This window comes from Nycticebus coucang, chromosome 12 (assembly GCF_027406575.1).
Source record: "Nycticebus coucang isolate mNycCou1 chromosome 12, mNycCou1.pri, whole genome shotgun sequence".
Lineage (NCBI taxonomy): Eukaryota > Metazoa > Chordata > Mammalia > Primates > Lorisidae > Nycticebus > Nycticebus coucang.
The window spans coordinates 51590540-51608546 of record NC_069791.1 but is presented as its reverse complement, the minus strand read 5'-3'; the positions used below and the strand labels follow the sequence as shown (position 1 = coordinate 51608546).

General features: G+C 39.9%; 1 protein-coding gene and 1 non-coding gene across 2 annotated transcripts; both read right to left on the bottom strand.

Moving 5' to 3' along the window:
- Positions 1 to 485: 485 nt before the first annotated feature.
- Positions 486 to 16756, bottom strand: LOC128561796 (C-type lectin domain family 4 member A-like). Its single transcript, XM_053556384.1, has 6 exons — positions 16628 to 16756; positions 14562 to 14678; positions 5469 to 5570; positions 2817 to 2968; positions 2008 to 2123; positions 486 to 1007 (listed from the first exon to the last, which is right to left on the bottom strand). Exons 1-6 carry the CDS (start codon positions 16707 to 16709, stop codon positions 860 to 862), a joined length of 717 nt encoding a protein of 238 aa, XP_053412359.1. The 5' UTR covers positions 16710 to 16756; the 3' UTR covers positions 486 to 859.
- On the bottom strand, positions 3633 to 3773 carry LOC128562811 (U4 spliceosomal RNA). The gene has a single exon (XR_008373512.1). It is a non-coding gene; the product is annotated as a U4 spliceosomal RNA (small nuclear RNA).
- Positions 16757 to 18007: the final 1251 nt, after the last annotated feature.

Here is an 18007-nt window from a genome sequence, read left to right as displayed (position 1 = left end):
TGTGGCATATATACAATGGATTATCATTCAGCCATAAAAAAGGTACTCTTGCCATTTGCAAAAACATGTATTAATCTGGAGAGCATTATGCTAAGTGAAGTAAGTCAGACAATGGCAAATACTGTATGATCCCACTCATATGTAAAATGTTACAAAGTCAGTCTCATAGAAACAAAGGGTAGAATAGTGGTTGCCAGGGATTGGGGGAGTGGGAGAAATGGGACAATGTTGGTCCAAGAGTACCAACATTCAGTTATAAGATGAGTAAGTTCTGGAGATCTGTGTACAACACTGTGACTATAGTTAATAAACACTGTATTGCACACTTGAAATTTGCTTAGGAAGTAGATTCCCAATGTTCTCACTCCACACACAAAAAGTTGGTGACTCTGTAAGGTGATAGATGTGTCAATCGACAGTGGTAATCATTTCACAATATATATGTATGTCAAATCATCATACTGTATACCTTAAATATAAAGAATTTTATTTGTCAGTTGTACATCAATAAACCTGGGTGGAAGGAAAGAGAAAACCTAGCCTGGTAGAGAAAGCACATCACATAGTTGTATCAGTAAATAATCCCTAAGCCCCCAGACAGAGGTTAGGAGGGAGGGTCATGCTCCCTCCATGTGTACACAAAAGGGGTCTCCAGGATCGTCTCTGGCATGTGAAAATGCCCAATAAATGTTCATCTTATGAGTGAAGGAATAAATGTATGGACCAATTCTCTCATGAGTGACTGAGCTGACTGGCTACCTAAAATTCCAAGGACCTCCCTTACACATATAAAAAGATATTATCTATCTCTGTAAAGATGAGTGCCAATCCAATCACATATCCATGAAGAATGCTTGGTTCATAAGTAGATCTTCGTCATCTCACAAACTGACCTTTGTGCGTTATCACAATAAACGTCATTCCAGCCCCATTTCCCACGTGACCTGGGATAATTTACTATAACACAACGGTTGTTGGGATCACTGGGCTCCTTTGGATGCCAGAATCTGAAAGGAAGAAAAAAGGATGAGGGCATTTCTTTAAACAGTGCTTTGAAAAAGGTAGAGACAGTAAGGGACTGAGGGGCTGGGATTTCATAGAGGTCAAGGTCAGATAGGCCCAAATCCACTCTTCCCCACTCAACATAGACTTTCCATTCCACCTGCATCTCTGAGGTTTCCCTTGAAAACTGTGCCCACGTCACTCACTATTTTCCACCTTATTGCTTTACATGTCCTCACAGCACAATTTCCAGAGGCTTTCTTATACTTGCCCATCCTTGTGTCCTATTCCCAGGGGACTGTAAATCCATAGGTCTTCAAAGATTTCACCCTGGCTTCCTACTCAATAGAATTTTTTCCTTTTTTTGAATCACTGTTTTTGGAGTCTGAAGAACCAGTACAAATCTCTGTATCTTCTTCCTGTCCCAGTTATCTTACACAAGTCATTTATTAACCCTGCTTCTCAGATTTACAGTTTAAAAAATGGGGAGTAGAGTAACATCTTACATATTTCACACAGTAGATACGGGGATCAAAGCTGGTAATCTCTTAAAATACTTGAGTTTTTTAAATAATTTACATAAATATGAGATACTATAAGACTATCAGAATTTAACATTTTTGCTTTATGAAAAATATGATATCTTAATAGTTGGTTATGATCTTAATCAACAATAATTTGTATTATGTTTACATAATATGTGTATATAAACATACATATAGTGGTTAAAAGCACAGTAAAGTCCACCCAGATTTGAGAAACATTGTTTACACTGTTGGGTGACCTTAGCTGAATTATCCACACCCTCCAAACACAATTTCCTCATCTAAATAATAACAGATACCTCATCATATTCTCGTGATAACTAAATGAGATAATAACATTATTTAACCAAGTGCCCAAGAGTGAAGAGTGAGCTATTCTAGTTTCATAGCTGATAGCTAGAACATCTCAAACTCCCTGCATGGTCCTGGACCCAGGATTCCTTTATCTATCTATACTCACGTGGCACTATCATTGTATGGTGTCTGATCAACCCATTGCCAGTGTCTCTGACCCTCTGGATCTGACAGCCCCACAAAATAAGCAGAATCTTTACTCAGATTCTGGATGATGAAATCCTAAGACAAAAAAAAGGAAGGAGTCATAGCCGCAAGTGCTCAGCCTGAACTGAGTTTTTCATGACTTTAGGGAAATGAGACAAAAAGGAGACAATCCTGGCTAAGCAGGGCAAGATAAAAGAGATCCCTTGTAAGCATGATGTTCAATATATGTATGGGAAGCGATTTCTACCTATGATCATAACAAATTCTCATCTCAGCCTGACTTCCTCTCTTATCTTCACTAAGAGATGCCATTCTTCAAAATTGTGCATGAGAAAATTTGGGTAAATTTAATCATTTCTTTTCATAACTTCAGAGATTCTTTAATTTCATTCCTGCTTATTGATTATAATTGGTGATGATTTAACTTCATGTCTCTAGTCAACTGAATACCTCTTCTCTGTTAAGTTGTTAATAATGTATACAAATTTACACGTTAAAATAACAAACTGGTAGTTCAGGAACATTTTCACTGTTCAATTCTACCCCCATATGTTATATTTTTAATGACACTATTTCTTTGGGGGAGGTCAGGTTTCTAGAAGCAGGAAGAAGGTAAGGAATGTAAAGATTTAGGAGCCTTTTGTATCTATTTTATTGAAAGCCTCTGCCACAGCACAATATCCCAAAATAACAAAGACCTCCTTCTTACCCAAGGGAGACAAACAAAAAGCAAGTAGGGTCACAACTCCATTATCTGTTAGGAAGTACCTGCTCTTCCTTGGTGTTGATCACCAGCAAGTGAGCCTGCATTCCAGAGCAGTTCTTCTGACTTTCACTCCAAGATCTTGATTCAGTTGAAATGAAGTAGCATTTGGAATTAAATGACTTCCAATTCTTTGGGCAACAGCTCCAGACTTTCTCTGTATTGGGAAGAGGGGCATATAAGTACAATATAAGTAATCACTTTTAGAAGTGTGTGTATGATTAAAATTAAGGACCAAAGGAGATCATGTGGAAGAGGGACCTCCCTTCCTCACCCAGGTGTAACAAGGATCACCCCGTCCCCGAGGGGTCAACGAAGCCAAGTTACTTCCCTTAGGCAAAAATGAGGTAGGGCTCCCTCTCTTCCACTGGAGTGGTACCAGGAAAAGCCAAATAAAACAATGTTTAAGTAAGAACCAGACTCTGAAAACAATACAAAAATGTCTAGGGTCAATAGAAAATATTATACCAAGAACCAGGAAATTCCAAAATTTAATAAAAAATAATAATCAATAGAAGCCAACTACCAAGATAACACTAATGTTACAATTATCTGACAAAGATTTTAAAGCAGGGCTCAGCACCCATAGCTCAGAGGTTAGGGCTCCCACCAATACACCAGGGCTGGTGGTTCGAACCTGGTCCAGGCCTGCCAAACGACAATAACAACTACAACAAAATAATAGCCAGGTGTTGTGGCAGGCATCTGTAGTCCCAGCTACTTGGGAGGCTGAGGCAAGAGAATCTTTTAAGCCCAAGAGTTTGAGGTTGGTGTGAGCTGAGATACCACAGCACTCTACCCAGGGTGACAGCTTGAGACTCTTATCTCAAAAAAAAAAAAAAATTGCCAATGCTAACTGTACTGCAAATTGTCATGGAGGGGTATTGGGAAAAGTTTTCAATTAGCAATAATCGTGCCTTGTATAAACCTCATTGTCTATGATACTGCCACTGTAATCCTCTGGAAACATTTTTAAATGAGATTTGCATTTAAATTACTGTAGTTGGAGCAAAGCAGATCTGTAATGTAAATAGACCTCATCTAATCAGTTGAAGATCTGAATAGAAAAATGGAGGACTTCCTCTGAACAGGAGGAAATTCTCCAGCAGAGCCTTTGACCTTCATCAGAAAAGTTGACTCCTTCCAGTTCTGTAGCAGTCTTGTCTTTGGACTCAAACTACAACTCTTTCCCGAGTCTCTACCCTGCCAGCTGCCACCCCCACCCTCCAGCATCAATTTTGAACTTCTCAAGCTGTTACAATTATATGACTCGGTTCCTTACAAATAAATATCATTCTATACATTCTATTGATTTTATTTCTCTGTGAAGCCCTAACACCATACTCTAATCATAATAGATAGCAAGCACGATTCCACTATTAAGTGTGGGCTATGCAAAGAAATTAGTATAGAAAGGGGGAAAAAAAAGAGGAACTTTATAGTAGAGAAAGAGAAACCTGGGAAACACAACATTAGCCAGGCAATTAAGATCAAGATCGGTAGTCTAAAACCATTTTGACAATATATACTCTTAATATGATGTGATGAAAGTAGCATTTTATAGCTGTGATCTTCCTCACAAAAACCAATAACCCCATTTTAAGTCTTAGAAAAACATCAGACAAATTCTAGTAGGTAGAACATCCTATAATATGCCTGACCAGTATTCCTCAAAACTGTCAAGATCATCAAAAACAAGGTACATCTGAGAAACTGTCACAGCCAAGAGGAGACAAAGGATGACAATGTCATGTGGCACCCTGGGTGGGAACCTGTTACAGGAAATGAACATTAGGTGAAATCTAAGGAAATCTGAGTAAGTTGTGAGCTCTAATTAATAATGATGTGTAAATATGATCTCATTAGTTGAGAGAAATGTACCATACTTATATATTAATAATTTGGGATATCGCCAGGCACGGTGCCTTATGCCTGTAATACCAGTACTAGGGAGGCAGAGGCGGGTGGATTGCCTGAGCTCACGAGTTCAAGACCAGCTTGAGCCAGAGTGAGACCACGTCTCTGAAAAATAGCCGGGCTTTGTAGTGGGCGCCTATAGTCCCAGCCGCTTGGAAGGCTGAGGTAAGAGGATTGCTTGAGCTCAAGAGTTTGAGGTTGCTGTAAGCTAAGCCACCATGGCACCCTACTAAGGGTGACCAAGTGAGATTCTGTCTCAAAATATAATAATGATAATAATAATCAGGGATACTGTGTATGCCAACAAGGGGAGAAATAGTATCTCTTTGCATTATCTGTCCAATTTTTCTATAAATATAAAACTATTTCTAAATTAATCTACTCATTTTGAAAATTTAAATAATTCACATCCATATTAAAATCATCATTATCATACTTTTATCAAATACATTTAACTGATATGTGAATAAAGAGCATTTGTGCACAGAAAGTTTAGAAAGAAAGAAAGGCAGAAGAAATCTCAAAGCGAAGTAATTCTTTTACAATTAAGCCTCTATTTCCTTGCATAGATAAAAATATACATATGAGAATTTTATGTCCTATATATTTTCACATAGCTTAAAATGATCATGAGAGTCAAGTTGTTAGTGTGATCTACCCAGGAATCTGACCGGAAATAGTGATTTGGGATCCTTACCTAGTAGAGTCAGCAACTGAATTCTAGGTACATTCATTTTTACCTGTGATGGCCAAATTATTTTTCACGCACTCCAATGTTGTATGAATCATCTCCTTTGTCATATTTTTTTTGTCAGGAAGCTGAGAACATTTTTCAAAGAAAACTAGAAAAGAGAATAAAGACCATTCATTTTCCTCGCATCATTGCAACTTTGCTCTCTATTGTTACTTTCTTTCATTCTTTATAGAAGCAAAATCTTTGTACAAATGACCAGTTACATGAGTAGATGGGTCTTGACAGGAAACGATTTCCCACTCAGGAAACTATAGATGTCTCCAGGAATAGCTGAGAGATCAGCAGATGACAGAGGACACGGCAGTTCCATCATAAGGGGTCTGAAGGGGCATCTCCTTATTCTGCTTCAATACTTAATGTGAGATGGGAGCAGAGCTAAGCCTTGGGAGAAGAAAGGAGGAAGGAGGGCAGATACACACTATATTCAAGGATGTGCACAGCTTGGGACTCTGCAGGAGGTTGGGTAGAGAAGAATTAGCTAATTCTGAGTTCTTGGTTATTCTGGTGAATGGAGAATTTAAAAAGGAACCCAACATGGATCAAGAGAACATAATTATCTTCTTTCCTTTATTCTCTACATTCCAACTGGCTCCTACTCCTTGGCACAACAAAATTCTCATTTCTCTTCCAATTTAAAGCAAACCCACCTCTTCCTCTAGAAAATGAACTTTCTCTCTTTTCTCCCTACTTTTCATTTGTGTAGACCTCTTTGACTTTGAATGTCACTCACATGGAGGTAGCAGGTTATGCTGTGGGGATATATGACATCACTCAGAATTTTAGTAATAGAAGGAGGGATAAGGATGGAGCTCTGGGAAATGTGACATTTCAAAAGAGGTGGATGGAAGAAGAGGAGCTTATAAAAGAGACAACAAAGCAGTAGCAAAGAAGGAAAAGCAAAGACAGCAAAGGGTAGTGTCCTAAGAATTAAGGGGGAAGTGAGCTGGGCTCAAATAGGAAGATGACTGATGAGTGGGCCCAGGGTGTTGCTGATAATCCTTCTCAAGAATGGTATTGTGAAGTAGTGGAAGCAAAAGTCAGCATGCGATGGGTCAAGGAACAAATAACCATTAGGGAAGAAAATCCACATTCTTGGGGGGAGGAGCAAGATGGCAGCCGAGTAACAGCTTCCTTGCATCTGGGCACCGTGAGTCTGGGGATATAGGACTCCAGGCATCTCTGGCTGGTGGGATCTGCCTATCATCACCCCTGAGAGGATACAGGGAGTCAGCGAGAGACTTCTGGACCCCAAGAGGAGGACTAAAACAGTGGAAAACCGGCAAATGGTCGTGTGTGTTCAATCCGCCTAAACCCGCCCGCAACTGTAAGTTCAGTAGCAGCGAGACTGCAAACCAGAAAGGCCTTACCTGTGAACTGTTTTGGTGTCTTTGGACTTGGCACTCAGCTGAACTGCCTTGGGGAGAGCCTGAGCGGGAGTGCGGAGAACTTTGGCCTTTGTCTAGGGCCCCAGTCTGAGCCGCTGAGCCAGACGGAGCTAATAGAGTTTGGCTCTGGGTCACAGGCAGACATTGTGAGCGATCTGCCCTGGCAAGCTCCGCCCTCAGGGTCGCAGAGCTGGAATTGGGTGGGAGCTGGTAACCCAGCGACCAAGTAGCCTAAGGGTGGGGTCTGAGCCGCCTTGCAGCCCTAACCCTCGGGGGCAGAGGGAGACTAGTTTTGACACACAGGGTAAGTGGATAGCCACTTCAGCAGTGATTCCAGCAACAAGCACTTCCCTGAGAAAGCTTCTGCTCAGTAAGTGAACAAGTTCAAAGTGCCTTTTAAGTGGGCTGAAGAGAGATTTAGGGTGTCTACCTGCTGGGGTTCGAGAAACTAGCAGCCTCCAGTCGTATCAGAACTGTGATTAACATCTCATACCCCAGAAGACCACGTGTTGCCCAGACAATATTCAATTCCATATACATACTGCTTTGTTTTTGGTTGCGTGTGTGTTTTTTTTTTGTTTGTTTGTTTGTTTGTTTTTTTGGTTTGGTTGTTTTTTTTGTTTATTTTGACGTTCTAGATTGTTGTTTTGTTTTTTAAGTTCAACCTTTTCCATACAGATCCTTTTTTTTCTCAATTTTTCTAGTTTAATTATAATTTCCCATTGCTGCCTATTTCAATAATCAGAACTTCATTTTTGTTAGTGTTTCTACCACTATTATTTGGTTTTTCCAGCCAATTTTATCCCGTAAAGTTTTCTGTTTGCTTGTTTTGGTTTGATTTATAGCATTTTTGTCTTTCCTCTCTACTTGGTGGAGGTGGGGTACTGTGTCTGATCAGGTTAGCAAAGAGCTGCTGACCTCAAGGGAACCACCCCACTTGGCACCCCCAGAAGGTGTTTTTTTTTTTTTTTTTTTTTTTTTTAAGGTTGTATCAAAGTACCCTACTGTACACCTATATTGCTCTGTCTTCCTCTTTCTGTGCCTCTCTTCTTTTTGTCAATATTCCTTTCACCCAACCACTCTCCTTTCTCTATTTTTCTTTTTTTTCATTTTTTTTTTTTTTTCTTATCACTCGGTCCTCATTTCTTTCATCGCTTTTTTGCTCTTAAACCTTCTCACCCTTCTGGTCCTGTAACCCTTAGTCCACAGGCACAAGAACTTAAAGAGCAAGAGGAATTGAAAGGAAAATTAGGGCAAGTAAACAGATAAAAGAAATCACCCATGAGGAAGAATCAGCAGAAAACTCCAGGCAACATGAAGAACCAGTCCAGAACTACCCCGCCAAGGGACCATGAGGTAGCTACTGCAGAGGATTCCACCTATACAGAAATGTTAGGAATGACAGAAAGGGAATTTAGAATACACATGTTGAAAACAATGAAGGAAATGATGGAAACAATGAAGGAAACTGTTAATAAAGTGGAAAATAACCAAAAGGAAATTCAAAAACAGAATCAAATCAGAGATGAACGATATGAAGAATATAAAAAGGATATAGCAGAGCTGAAGGAAATGAAACAGTCAATCAGGGAACTTAAAGATGCAATGGAAAGTATCAGCAACAGGTTAGACCATGCAGAAGAAAGAATTTCAGAGGTAGAAGACAAAGTTTTTGAGATAACTCAGATAGTAAAAGAGGCAGAAAAGAAGAGAGAGAAAGCAGAACGTTCACTGTCAGAATTATGGGACTTTATGAAGCGTTCCAACATACGAGTTATAGGAATTCCGGAAGGGGAAGAAGAATGCCCCAGAGGAATGGAAGCCATACTAGAGAATATTATAAAAGAAAATTTCCCAAATATCACCAAAGATTCTGACACACTGCTTTCAGAGGGATATCGGACCCCAGGTCGCCTCAACTCTAACCGAGCTTCTCCAAGACACATTGTGATGAACCTGTCCAAAGTCAAGACCAAAGAAATGATTCTGCAAGCTGCCAGGAGTAAGCGCCAGTTGACCTACAGGGGCAAATCCATCAGAGTGACCGCAGACTTCTCTAATGAAACTTTCCAAGCAAGAAGACAATGGTCATCTACCTTTAATCTACTTAAACAGAACAATTTTCAGCCCAGAATTCTGTACCCTGCTAAGCTAAGCTTCAAAATTGACGGAGAAATCAAATCATTTATGGATATACAAACATTGAGGAAATTCGCCACAACAAGACCAGCTCTACAGGAAATACTTCAACCTGTTCTGCACACTGACCACCACAATGGATCAGCAGCAAAGTAAGAACTCAGAAATTAAAGGACAGAACCTAACCTCTACACTGATGCAAAAGATAAAACTAAGCAATGGACTCTCACAAAATAAGATGAATAGAATACTACCACACTTGTCAATTATCTCAATAAATGTTAATGGCTTGAATTCCCCACTGAAGAGACATAGATTGGCTGACTGGATTAAAAAACACAAGCCATCCATTTGCTGTCTGCAAGAAACACACCTGGCTTCAAAAGACAAATTAAAGCTCCGAGTCAAGGGTTGGAAGACAATTTTTCAGGCAAATGGAATTCAGAAGAAAAGAGGAGTTGCAATCTTATTTTCAGACACATGTGGATTTAAAGCAACTAAAGTCAAAAAAGACAAAGATGGTCACTTTATATTGGTCAAGGGAAAAATACAACAAGAAGACATTTCAATTCTAAATATTTATGCACCCAATTTAAATGCTCCCAGATTCTTGAAGCAGACCTTACTCAGTCTGAGCAATATGATATCTGATAATACCATCATAACAGGGGACTTTAACACTCCTCTTACAGAGCTGGACAGATCCTCTAAACAGAAATTAAACAAGGATATAAAAGACTTAAATGAGACTCTAGAACAACTGTGCTTGATAGACGCATATAGAACACTCCACCCCAAAGATAAAGAATATACATTCTTCTCATCACCCCATGGAACATTCTCCAAAATTGATCATATCCTGGGACACAAAACAAATATCAACAGAATCAAAAGAATTGAAATTTTACCTTGTATCTTCTCAGACCATAAGGCACTAAAGGTGGAACTCAACTCTAACAAAAATGCTCGACCCCACCCAAAGGCATGGAAATTAAACAATCTTCTGTTGAATAACAGATGGGTGAAGGAAGAAATAAAACAGGAAATCATTAACTTCCTTGAGCATAACAACAATGAAGACACAAGCTACCAAAACCTGTGGGATACTGCAAAAGCAGTTTTGAGAGGAAAATTCATCGCTTTAGATGCCTACATTCGAAAAACTGAAAGAGAGCACATCAACAATCTCACAAGAGATCTTATGGAATTGGAAAAAGAAGAACAATCTAAGCCTAAACTCAGTAGAAGAAAAGAAATATCCAAAATCAAATCAGAGATCAATGAAATTGAAAACAAAAGAATCATTCAGAAAATTAATGAAACAAGGAGTTGGTTTTTTGAAAAAATAAATAAAATAGATAAACCATTGGCCAGACTAACAAGGAATAGAAAAGTAAAATCTCTAGTAACCTCAATCAGAAATGATAAAGGGGAAATAACAACTGATCCCACAGAGATACAAGAGATCATCTCTGAATACTACCAGAAACTCTATGCCCAGAAATTTGACAATGTGAAAGAAATGGATCAATATTTGGAATCACACCCTCTCCCTAGACTCAGCCAGGAAGAAATAGAGCTCCTGAACAGACCAATTTCAAGCACTGAGATCAAAGAAACAATAAAAAATCTTCCAACCAAAAAATGCCCTGGTCCAGATGGCTTCACTCCAGAATTCTATCAAACCTTCAAGGAAGAGCTTATTCCTGTACTGCAGAAATTATTCCAAAAAATTGAGGAAGAAGGAATCTTCCCCAACACATTCTATGAAGCAAACATCACCCTGATACCAAAACCAGGAAAAGACCCAAACAAAAAGGAGAATTACAGACCAATCTCACTCATGAACATAAACGCAAAAATTCTCAACAAAATCCTAGCCAATAGATTACAGCTTATCATCAAAAAAGTCATTCATCATGATCAAGTAGGCTTCATCCCAGGGATGCAAGGCTGGTTTAACATACGCAAGTCTATAAACGTTATCCACCATATTAACAGAGGCAAAAATAAAGATCACATGATCCTCTCAATAGATGCAGAAAAAGCATTTGATAAAATCCAGCATCCTTTTCTAATTAGAACTCTGAAGAGTATAGGCATAGGTGGCACATTTCTAAAACTGATTGAAGCTATCTATGACAAACCCACAGCCAATATTTTACTGAATGGAGTAAAACTCAAAGCTTTTCCTCTTAGAACTGGAACCAGACAAGGTTGTCCTCTGTCACCTTTACTATTCAACATAGTGCTGGAAGTTCTAGCCAATACAATTAGGCAAGACAAGGAAATAAAGGGAATCCAAATGGGAGCAGAGGAGGTCAAACTCTCCCTCTTTGCTGACGACATGATCTTATACTTAGAGAACCCCAAAGACTCAACCACAAGACTCCTAGAAGTCATCAAAAAATACAGTAATGTTTCAGGATATAAAATCAATGTCCACAAGTCAGTAGCCTTTGTGTACACCAATAACAGTCAAGATGAGAAGCTAATTAAGGACACAACTCCCTTCACCATAGTCTCAAAGAAAATCAAATACCGGGCGGCGCCTGTGGCTCAGCGAGTGGGGCGCCGGCCCCACATGCCGAGGGTTGCGGGTTCAAACCCAGCCCCGGTCAAACTGCAACAACAAAAAAAAATAGCCGGGCGTTGTGGCGGGCGCCTGTAGTCCCAGCTACTAGGGAGGCTGAGGCAAGAGAATCGCGGAAGCCCAGGAGTTGGAGGTTGCTGTGAGCCGTGTGACGCCACGGCACTCTACCCGAGGGTGGTACAGTGAGACTCTGTCTCTACAAAAAAAAAAAAAAAAAAAAAAGAAAATCAAATACCTAGGAATATACCTAACGAAAGAGGTGAAGGACCTGTATAAAGAAAACTATGAAATCCTCAGAAAGGAAATAGCAGAGGATATTAACAAATGGAAGAACATACCATGCTCATGGATGGGAAGAATCAATATTGTTAAAATGTCCATACTTCCCAAAGCAATCTACCTATTCAATGCCATTCCTATCAAAATACCAACATCATACTTTCAAGATTTGGAAAAAATGATTCTGCGTTTTGTATGGAACTGGAAAAAACCCCGTATAGCTAAGGCAGTTCTTAGTAATAAAAATAAAGCTGGGGGCATCAGCATACCAGATTTTAGTCTGTACTACAAAGCCATAGTGCTCAAGACAGCATGGTACTGGCACAAAAACAGAGACATAGACACTTGGAATCGAATGGAAAACCAAGAAATGAAACTAACATCTTACAACCACCTAATCTTTGATAAACCAAACAAGAACATACCCTGGGGGAAAGACTCCCTATTCAATAAATGGTGTTGGGAGAACTGGATGTCTACATGTAAAAGACTGAAACTGGACCCACACCTTTCCCCACTCACAAAAATTGATTCAAGATGGATAAAGGACTTAAACTTAAGGCATGAAACAATAAAAACCCTCCAAGAAAGCATAGGAAAAACACTGGAAGATATTGGCCTGGGGAAAGACTTCATGAAGAAGACTGCCATGGCAATTGCAACAACAACAAAAATAAACAAATGGGACTTCATTAAACTGAAAAGCTTCTGTACAGCTAAGGAGACAATAACCAAAGCAAAGAGACAACCTACACAATGGGAAAGGATATTTGCATATTTTCAATCAGACAAAAGCTTGATAACTAGGATCTATAGAGAACTCAAATTAATCCACATGAAAAAAGCCAACAATCCCTTATATCAATGGGCAAGAGACATGAATAGAACTTTCTCTAAAGAGGACAGACAAATGGCTAACAAACATATGAAAAAATGTTCATCATCTCTATATATTAGAGAAATGCAAATCAAAACATCCCTGAGATATCATCTAACCCCAGTGAGAATGGCCCACATCACAAAATCTCAAAACTGCAGATGCTGGCGTGGATGTGGAGAGAAGGGAACACTTTTACACTGCTGGTGGGACTGCAAACTAGTACAACCTTTCTGGAAGGAAGTATGGAGAATCCTCAAAGCACTCAAGCTAGACCTCCCATTTGATCCTGCAATCCCATTACTGGGCATCTACCCAGAAGGAAAGAAATCCTTTTATCATAAGGACACTTGTACTAGACTGTTTATTGCAGCTCAATTTACAGTCACCAAAATGTGGAAACAGCCTAAATGCCCACCAACCCAGGAATGGATTAACAAGCTGTGGTATATGTATACCATGGAATACTATTCAGCCATTAAAAAAAATGGAGACTTTACATCCTTCGTATTAACCTGGATGGACGTGGAAGATATTATTCTTAGTAAAGCATCACAAGAATGGAGAAGCATGAATCCTATGTACTCAATTTTGATATGAGGTCAATTAATGACAATTATGGTTATGGGGGGGGAAACAGAAAGAGGGAAGGAGGGAGGTGGGTGGGGCCTTGGTGTGTGTCACACTTTATGGGGGCAAGACATGATTGCAAGAGGGACTTTACCTAACAATTGCAATCAGTGTAACCTGGCTTTTTGTACCCTCAATGAATCCCCAACAATAAAAAAAAAAAAAAAAAGAAAACTAAACACACACACACAAAAAAAAGAAAATATTTTAAATTAAAAAAAAAAAAAAAAAGAAAATCCACATTCTTTACAGTGTCATACAGCACTCTCTCTGCAGGACCTGAGTTCTGTTTATTTCTCCCACCTACAACTTCATTTCTAAGTCCTCCTGGCACCGTACGCTCCAGTCACACATCCTTACAGTTCCCCAAATCCTGTGCTCTCTCATATCTCTCCATCATTCTTGGTAGACACAGCTCTAAATGTCACCTACTGGGCTTACTTCTTACCTGCACAACACTTACCATACAATGTGGCAACTACTGGTTATTTAACTGTTCTCCAAATTTCTTGAGACCAGGGGCTGTGTCTGGACTTCATCTGGCACGGGGCCTAACATATAGAAGATGGCCATTTCTACTTATTGAATGGCCAAATGAATGAATACAAATACCCAAATATATACCAATTCTATGCCTTTGAAAATTTGGTAAGTTCTAAAACCCAAAGATATGCAGAAATCTACCCATTTTTGCTAAATTAGCTTTTAGATCTCACACCGTCTCGGGCGGGACACAAATAGGTACAGTGAAATTCAGTGGAGAATTCTTCTCAAAATATTGTTCCCATATCCTTCTTGTCCACCTGCTTATCTCAAGATATAAGGGTGCACCCAGGTTGGACTGGCCTCCTGATACACTGCTATGGATATTTGTCCTGACTTACGCAGTGTCTAATACAGAAACCCCAAAGGTGTCAGTTGGCAACACACACATGTACACGCACACACACACTCTTACTCTTTAATTTCTCTAAGGAGAATGAATTTCCTTCTTTTTAGAGGAAAGTAACTAGATCCAAATAGAAGAGCAAAATTCCCAGTGCATTTACATGGATTATGTTTCCCCAGAGAAAATTTTATTACAGATTTCTAGATAAACTGTTTTAAATGTCACTTTCTAATAGATAACTTTTCTTCATGTAGGGCAGACATTGGTCATTGTGCTGGCATACTTACTGATGAAAGCAAGGAAGAACGAGACTTTCAATAGCAGGAAAAGTATCAGCAGTGAGGCACAAACCAGCTTGTGTAAACTGGGATTACTTTTGTGAGGGGTGGTCCTTTTCATGGGAGCTGAAGGAGAAACCAAATGGGTTTTACCAACAATAAATGCTGTCCTTACCTCCTCTTCCTCTTCTTCTCCCTTTTCTCAGATGACACACAATTACTAATGGTATGACACTTGAAATACTATGAGAATAGGAAGGAAATGATAATGTTCATGGTAGAAACTTTAGAAAATACAGAGAAGCACAAATTCCTACCATTGAACATAAGTAGTGAATTACTCATTTGGTATATATCCCACCAGCAACTTAAAAATGCAGATATACAGTATATGTATATTTCCCACAATTCACACATCACAAAATGTAATTTATGAGTTCTAAGACCCAAAGACGGGCAGCAATCCTCTTATTTTGCTAAATCAGCTCATGAACATTTTTCGTAACACATTTTTTGTTAACGCTTTATGTCATAGTTGAATACTATTTCATTATATGTTTAAATCATTTTTTTTTTTTTGAGACAGAATCTCATTATGTCGCTCTTGGTAGAATGCTGTGGCATCACAGCTCATAGCAACCTCAAACTCTTGGGTTTAAGCGATTCTCTTGCCTCAGCCTCCCGAGTAGCTGGGATATTTAAATAATCTTCCAGAGTCTTCCTACTTACTTTAAAAAATGCTCTAGCAGGTAAAACTTATAATCATTCTTCATTACATCTTCAGGACGAGGTCCACCTTTTCAGTCACTATCTCATGTTGGGAGGGGAGGAAGGAATCTCAGTACTATATAATGTGATTTCATTTTTAGAAAAATACGTACACATTTATGTATACTTAAACCTGAAGATTATACCCTAAAATGCAAATTATGGTTTTCTCTAAATGGTAAAAGTATAATTTAAATTTCTGGGTACTTATGGTTAATTTTTTTGCATAATAATTATTATGTACATAATAAAGAAATTATACAAAGTTTATAAGAAGACAAAAGCAGTTTTCCTAAGTACTCCCCATAGCCCCACAGAGGGGTTTTGGAAGCGTGAACATCCTGACTCCTTCCCTCCACCAGCTTCTTCTTCTTTTTTTTTTTTTTTGAGACAGAGTCTCACTACGTCACTCTCGGTAGAGTGCTGTGGTGACACAGCTCACAGCAATCTCCAACCCTTGGGCTTAAGTGATTCTCTTGCCTCAGCCTCCCAAGTAGCTGGGACTACAGGTGCCCGCCACAGCATGCAGCTACTTTTTTGTTGCGGTTGTCATTGCTATTTAGCAGGCCTGGGTGGGGTTTGAACCTGCCAGCCCTGGTGTATATGGCGGGTGCCCTAACCACAGAGCTATGGGCACCAAGCCCCTCCACCAACTTCTTGTACTCTATTCTTTCTTCTGTATCTGAGAGCTCACACACGCCACCCAAAGTGCCTTTTTTCTACTCCCAAACTTAATTGAATCTGTCTTAGAGATGCAACATGCAATAGATTTTCTGATTTCATAAAAATTTCCCTTGGGCTTTAAGGAACTTTTCTTCTGAGATTTTGTAGTCTTTTATTTGCAATGGTCTTTTGTTCCACTTCAGTACTAAGAAGAATAGTCCCATCACTCTGCATCCACACTCTTACCCTCTCATCACGACACAAATCCCACAAATTCATTAGTAACCCCTCCATCTGGGGGGTCTGGAACACAAACTAAATCACCTTGGAAAATACAGGACCGCATCTTCTCTGCATCAGAACACTCCCCTTACCTCAGGAATATAGTTAATTTCTCATACTTAACTTTTCTTATAGTCGACAGAGTTGGGGCTTAAGGCAGCATCATACAATCCTTTCTTCCCCACTATACAACTGTACAACCCCTTCGTACTTATCCACAGGCAACTCGTCTTCTGGAGCTTTCTTGTTTTCCACACATAGCCAATCAGAGAACCAGCAACTGATACCACCTATGCCTTGTTTAAACCCTGTCTCCATCCTTCACCTCATCATTGATTCTGACAACCAGGAAGGATTCTTACCTGTGGGGGAGTCTGAGTTGGTGCCAGGGGATGTGCATCTATTTTTGAAACTCTCTTCAGAACAAGTGATTTCCAAAGCCATATTCAGAAGAGGCCTCTGGCTTTCATCAGAAAATCTGCTTCCTTAAATTATTTTATAAATGAAAACCAAATGTGGTGATTATATCTCCTTCCCGTCACTCAACTTAGTGAGACCAGAGGCAACAAATATATAAATACCCTGAAAGAGATCTCATGAGAACCGAAACTATAATGTGGGACCAACTCAGTCCACAGAGGCCCAATCCCCAGGATCAGCAGTCAGAATTACAGCCTTCAACATAAGTGTGATAAAACTGGGAACTCAAAGTGGGGAGGGAAGAAAAAGGAAGTAAAGGGAAAGAGGAACAGAGCAATTAGAGAAGTCTTTTCTGAGAAGTGTGTTCCCTGAACTCACCAGAAAAAATAAAATTTGTGTGCTTCCTTCCACGTGCAAACATAACGACTCACAGACCAAATTACCCGAACAAACACTTATTCGTGTTGCCTTTACTTCATCATTTCTGGCTGATGACACAAATTCTTGGTACCACATTGTGAGAGGATCATTGACACAGACTCACACGGCAGCCTCCCCACCTTCAAGGCCCAGCTTCCTCTGGCACAGTAGGGAAGGCAAAGCTGAGTCCTGGGCCTTGTGAAGCTGCTCCTCCCTGCTCTGGGCTTTCCCTCATTGTTCTCTCTGACCCCATCCTGAGTCTCCACTCATTCTGCTGCTTGTCACCTCCAGACCCCTGGAGAGCAGCTCTCCTTACTGGATGTTGGAAGAGGGACCAGCTTCCATGACAGCCTTTAATTCCCACACCCGCCTCAGCGAAAGGGTATCCAGGTATATGTGACTGTTTTAACAGTTAGGACCACATTATTGAAAGGGATAAACTTAAACAGAGGGATAAATATGACTTTTTCCCAATCCTCCATGGGAATCTTTCCACAGATATGGTCCCTGCTCACACCTGGATTCTCTGGCCTCAGTCTCCCCTAGTGATGCTCCTCCTTTTGTCCTCCTCCACTTAATACCTCTCCTGCATCACACAGTCAGTCTCTCTGTCTCTCTCACAGTGGTTCCCTGGCGATCTTTTAGACTTCCATAGGTTCTAGCACCCCACACAAAGTCCTCCCCATGGGTGGAAGCCTCCTCACCTTGTAGAGTTCTGAGTCCCACTCTGGGCTACGTCACCATGTGGACAGACTCTTTATCCTGCTAAAACCCACGCCAGATCTACCCTCTGCCTAGACACTTTCTGTATTCTGCTTGGACCATGACACCCCATGTCAGGTCCTTTACCTCCCAGCAAGGATGGCCACTCTACCTTACTTAGGCTCTGAGTTCCCACATGG

Bases quoted from the DNA above. Each gene is read 5' to 3' on its own strand.
- LOC128561796 (XM_053556384.1), bottom strand. From the start codon at position 16,709: ATGGCTTTGGAAATCACTTGTTCTGAAGAGAGTTTCAAAAATAGATGC. The intron at 14,679-16,627 runs GTAAGAATCCTT...TTTCTCCTTCAG, and splicing joins CAACTCAGACTCCCCCACAG to CTCCCATGAAAAGGACCACC. The intron at 2,124-2,816 runs GTACTTCCTAAC...TTTTTGTCTTAG, and splicing joins TCAACACCAAGGAAGAGCAG to GATTTCATCATCCAGAATCT.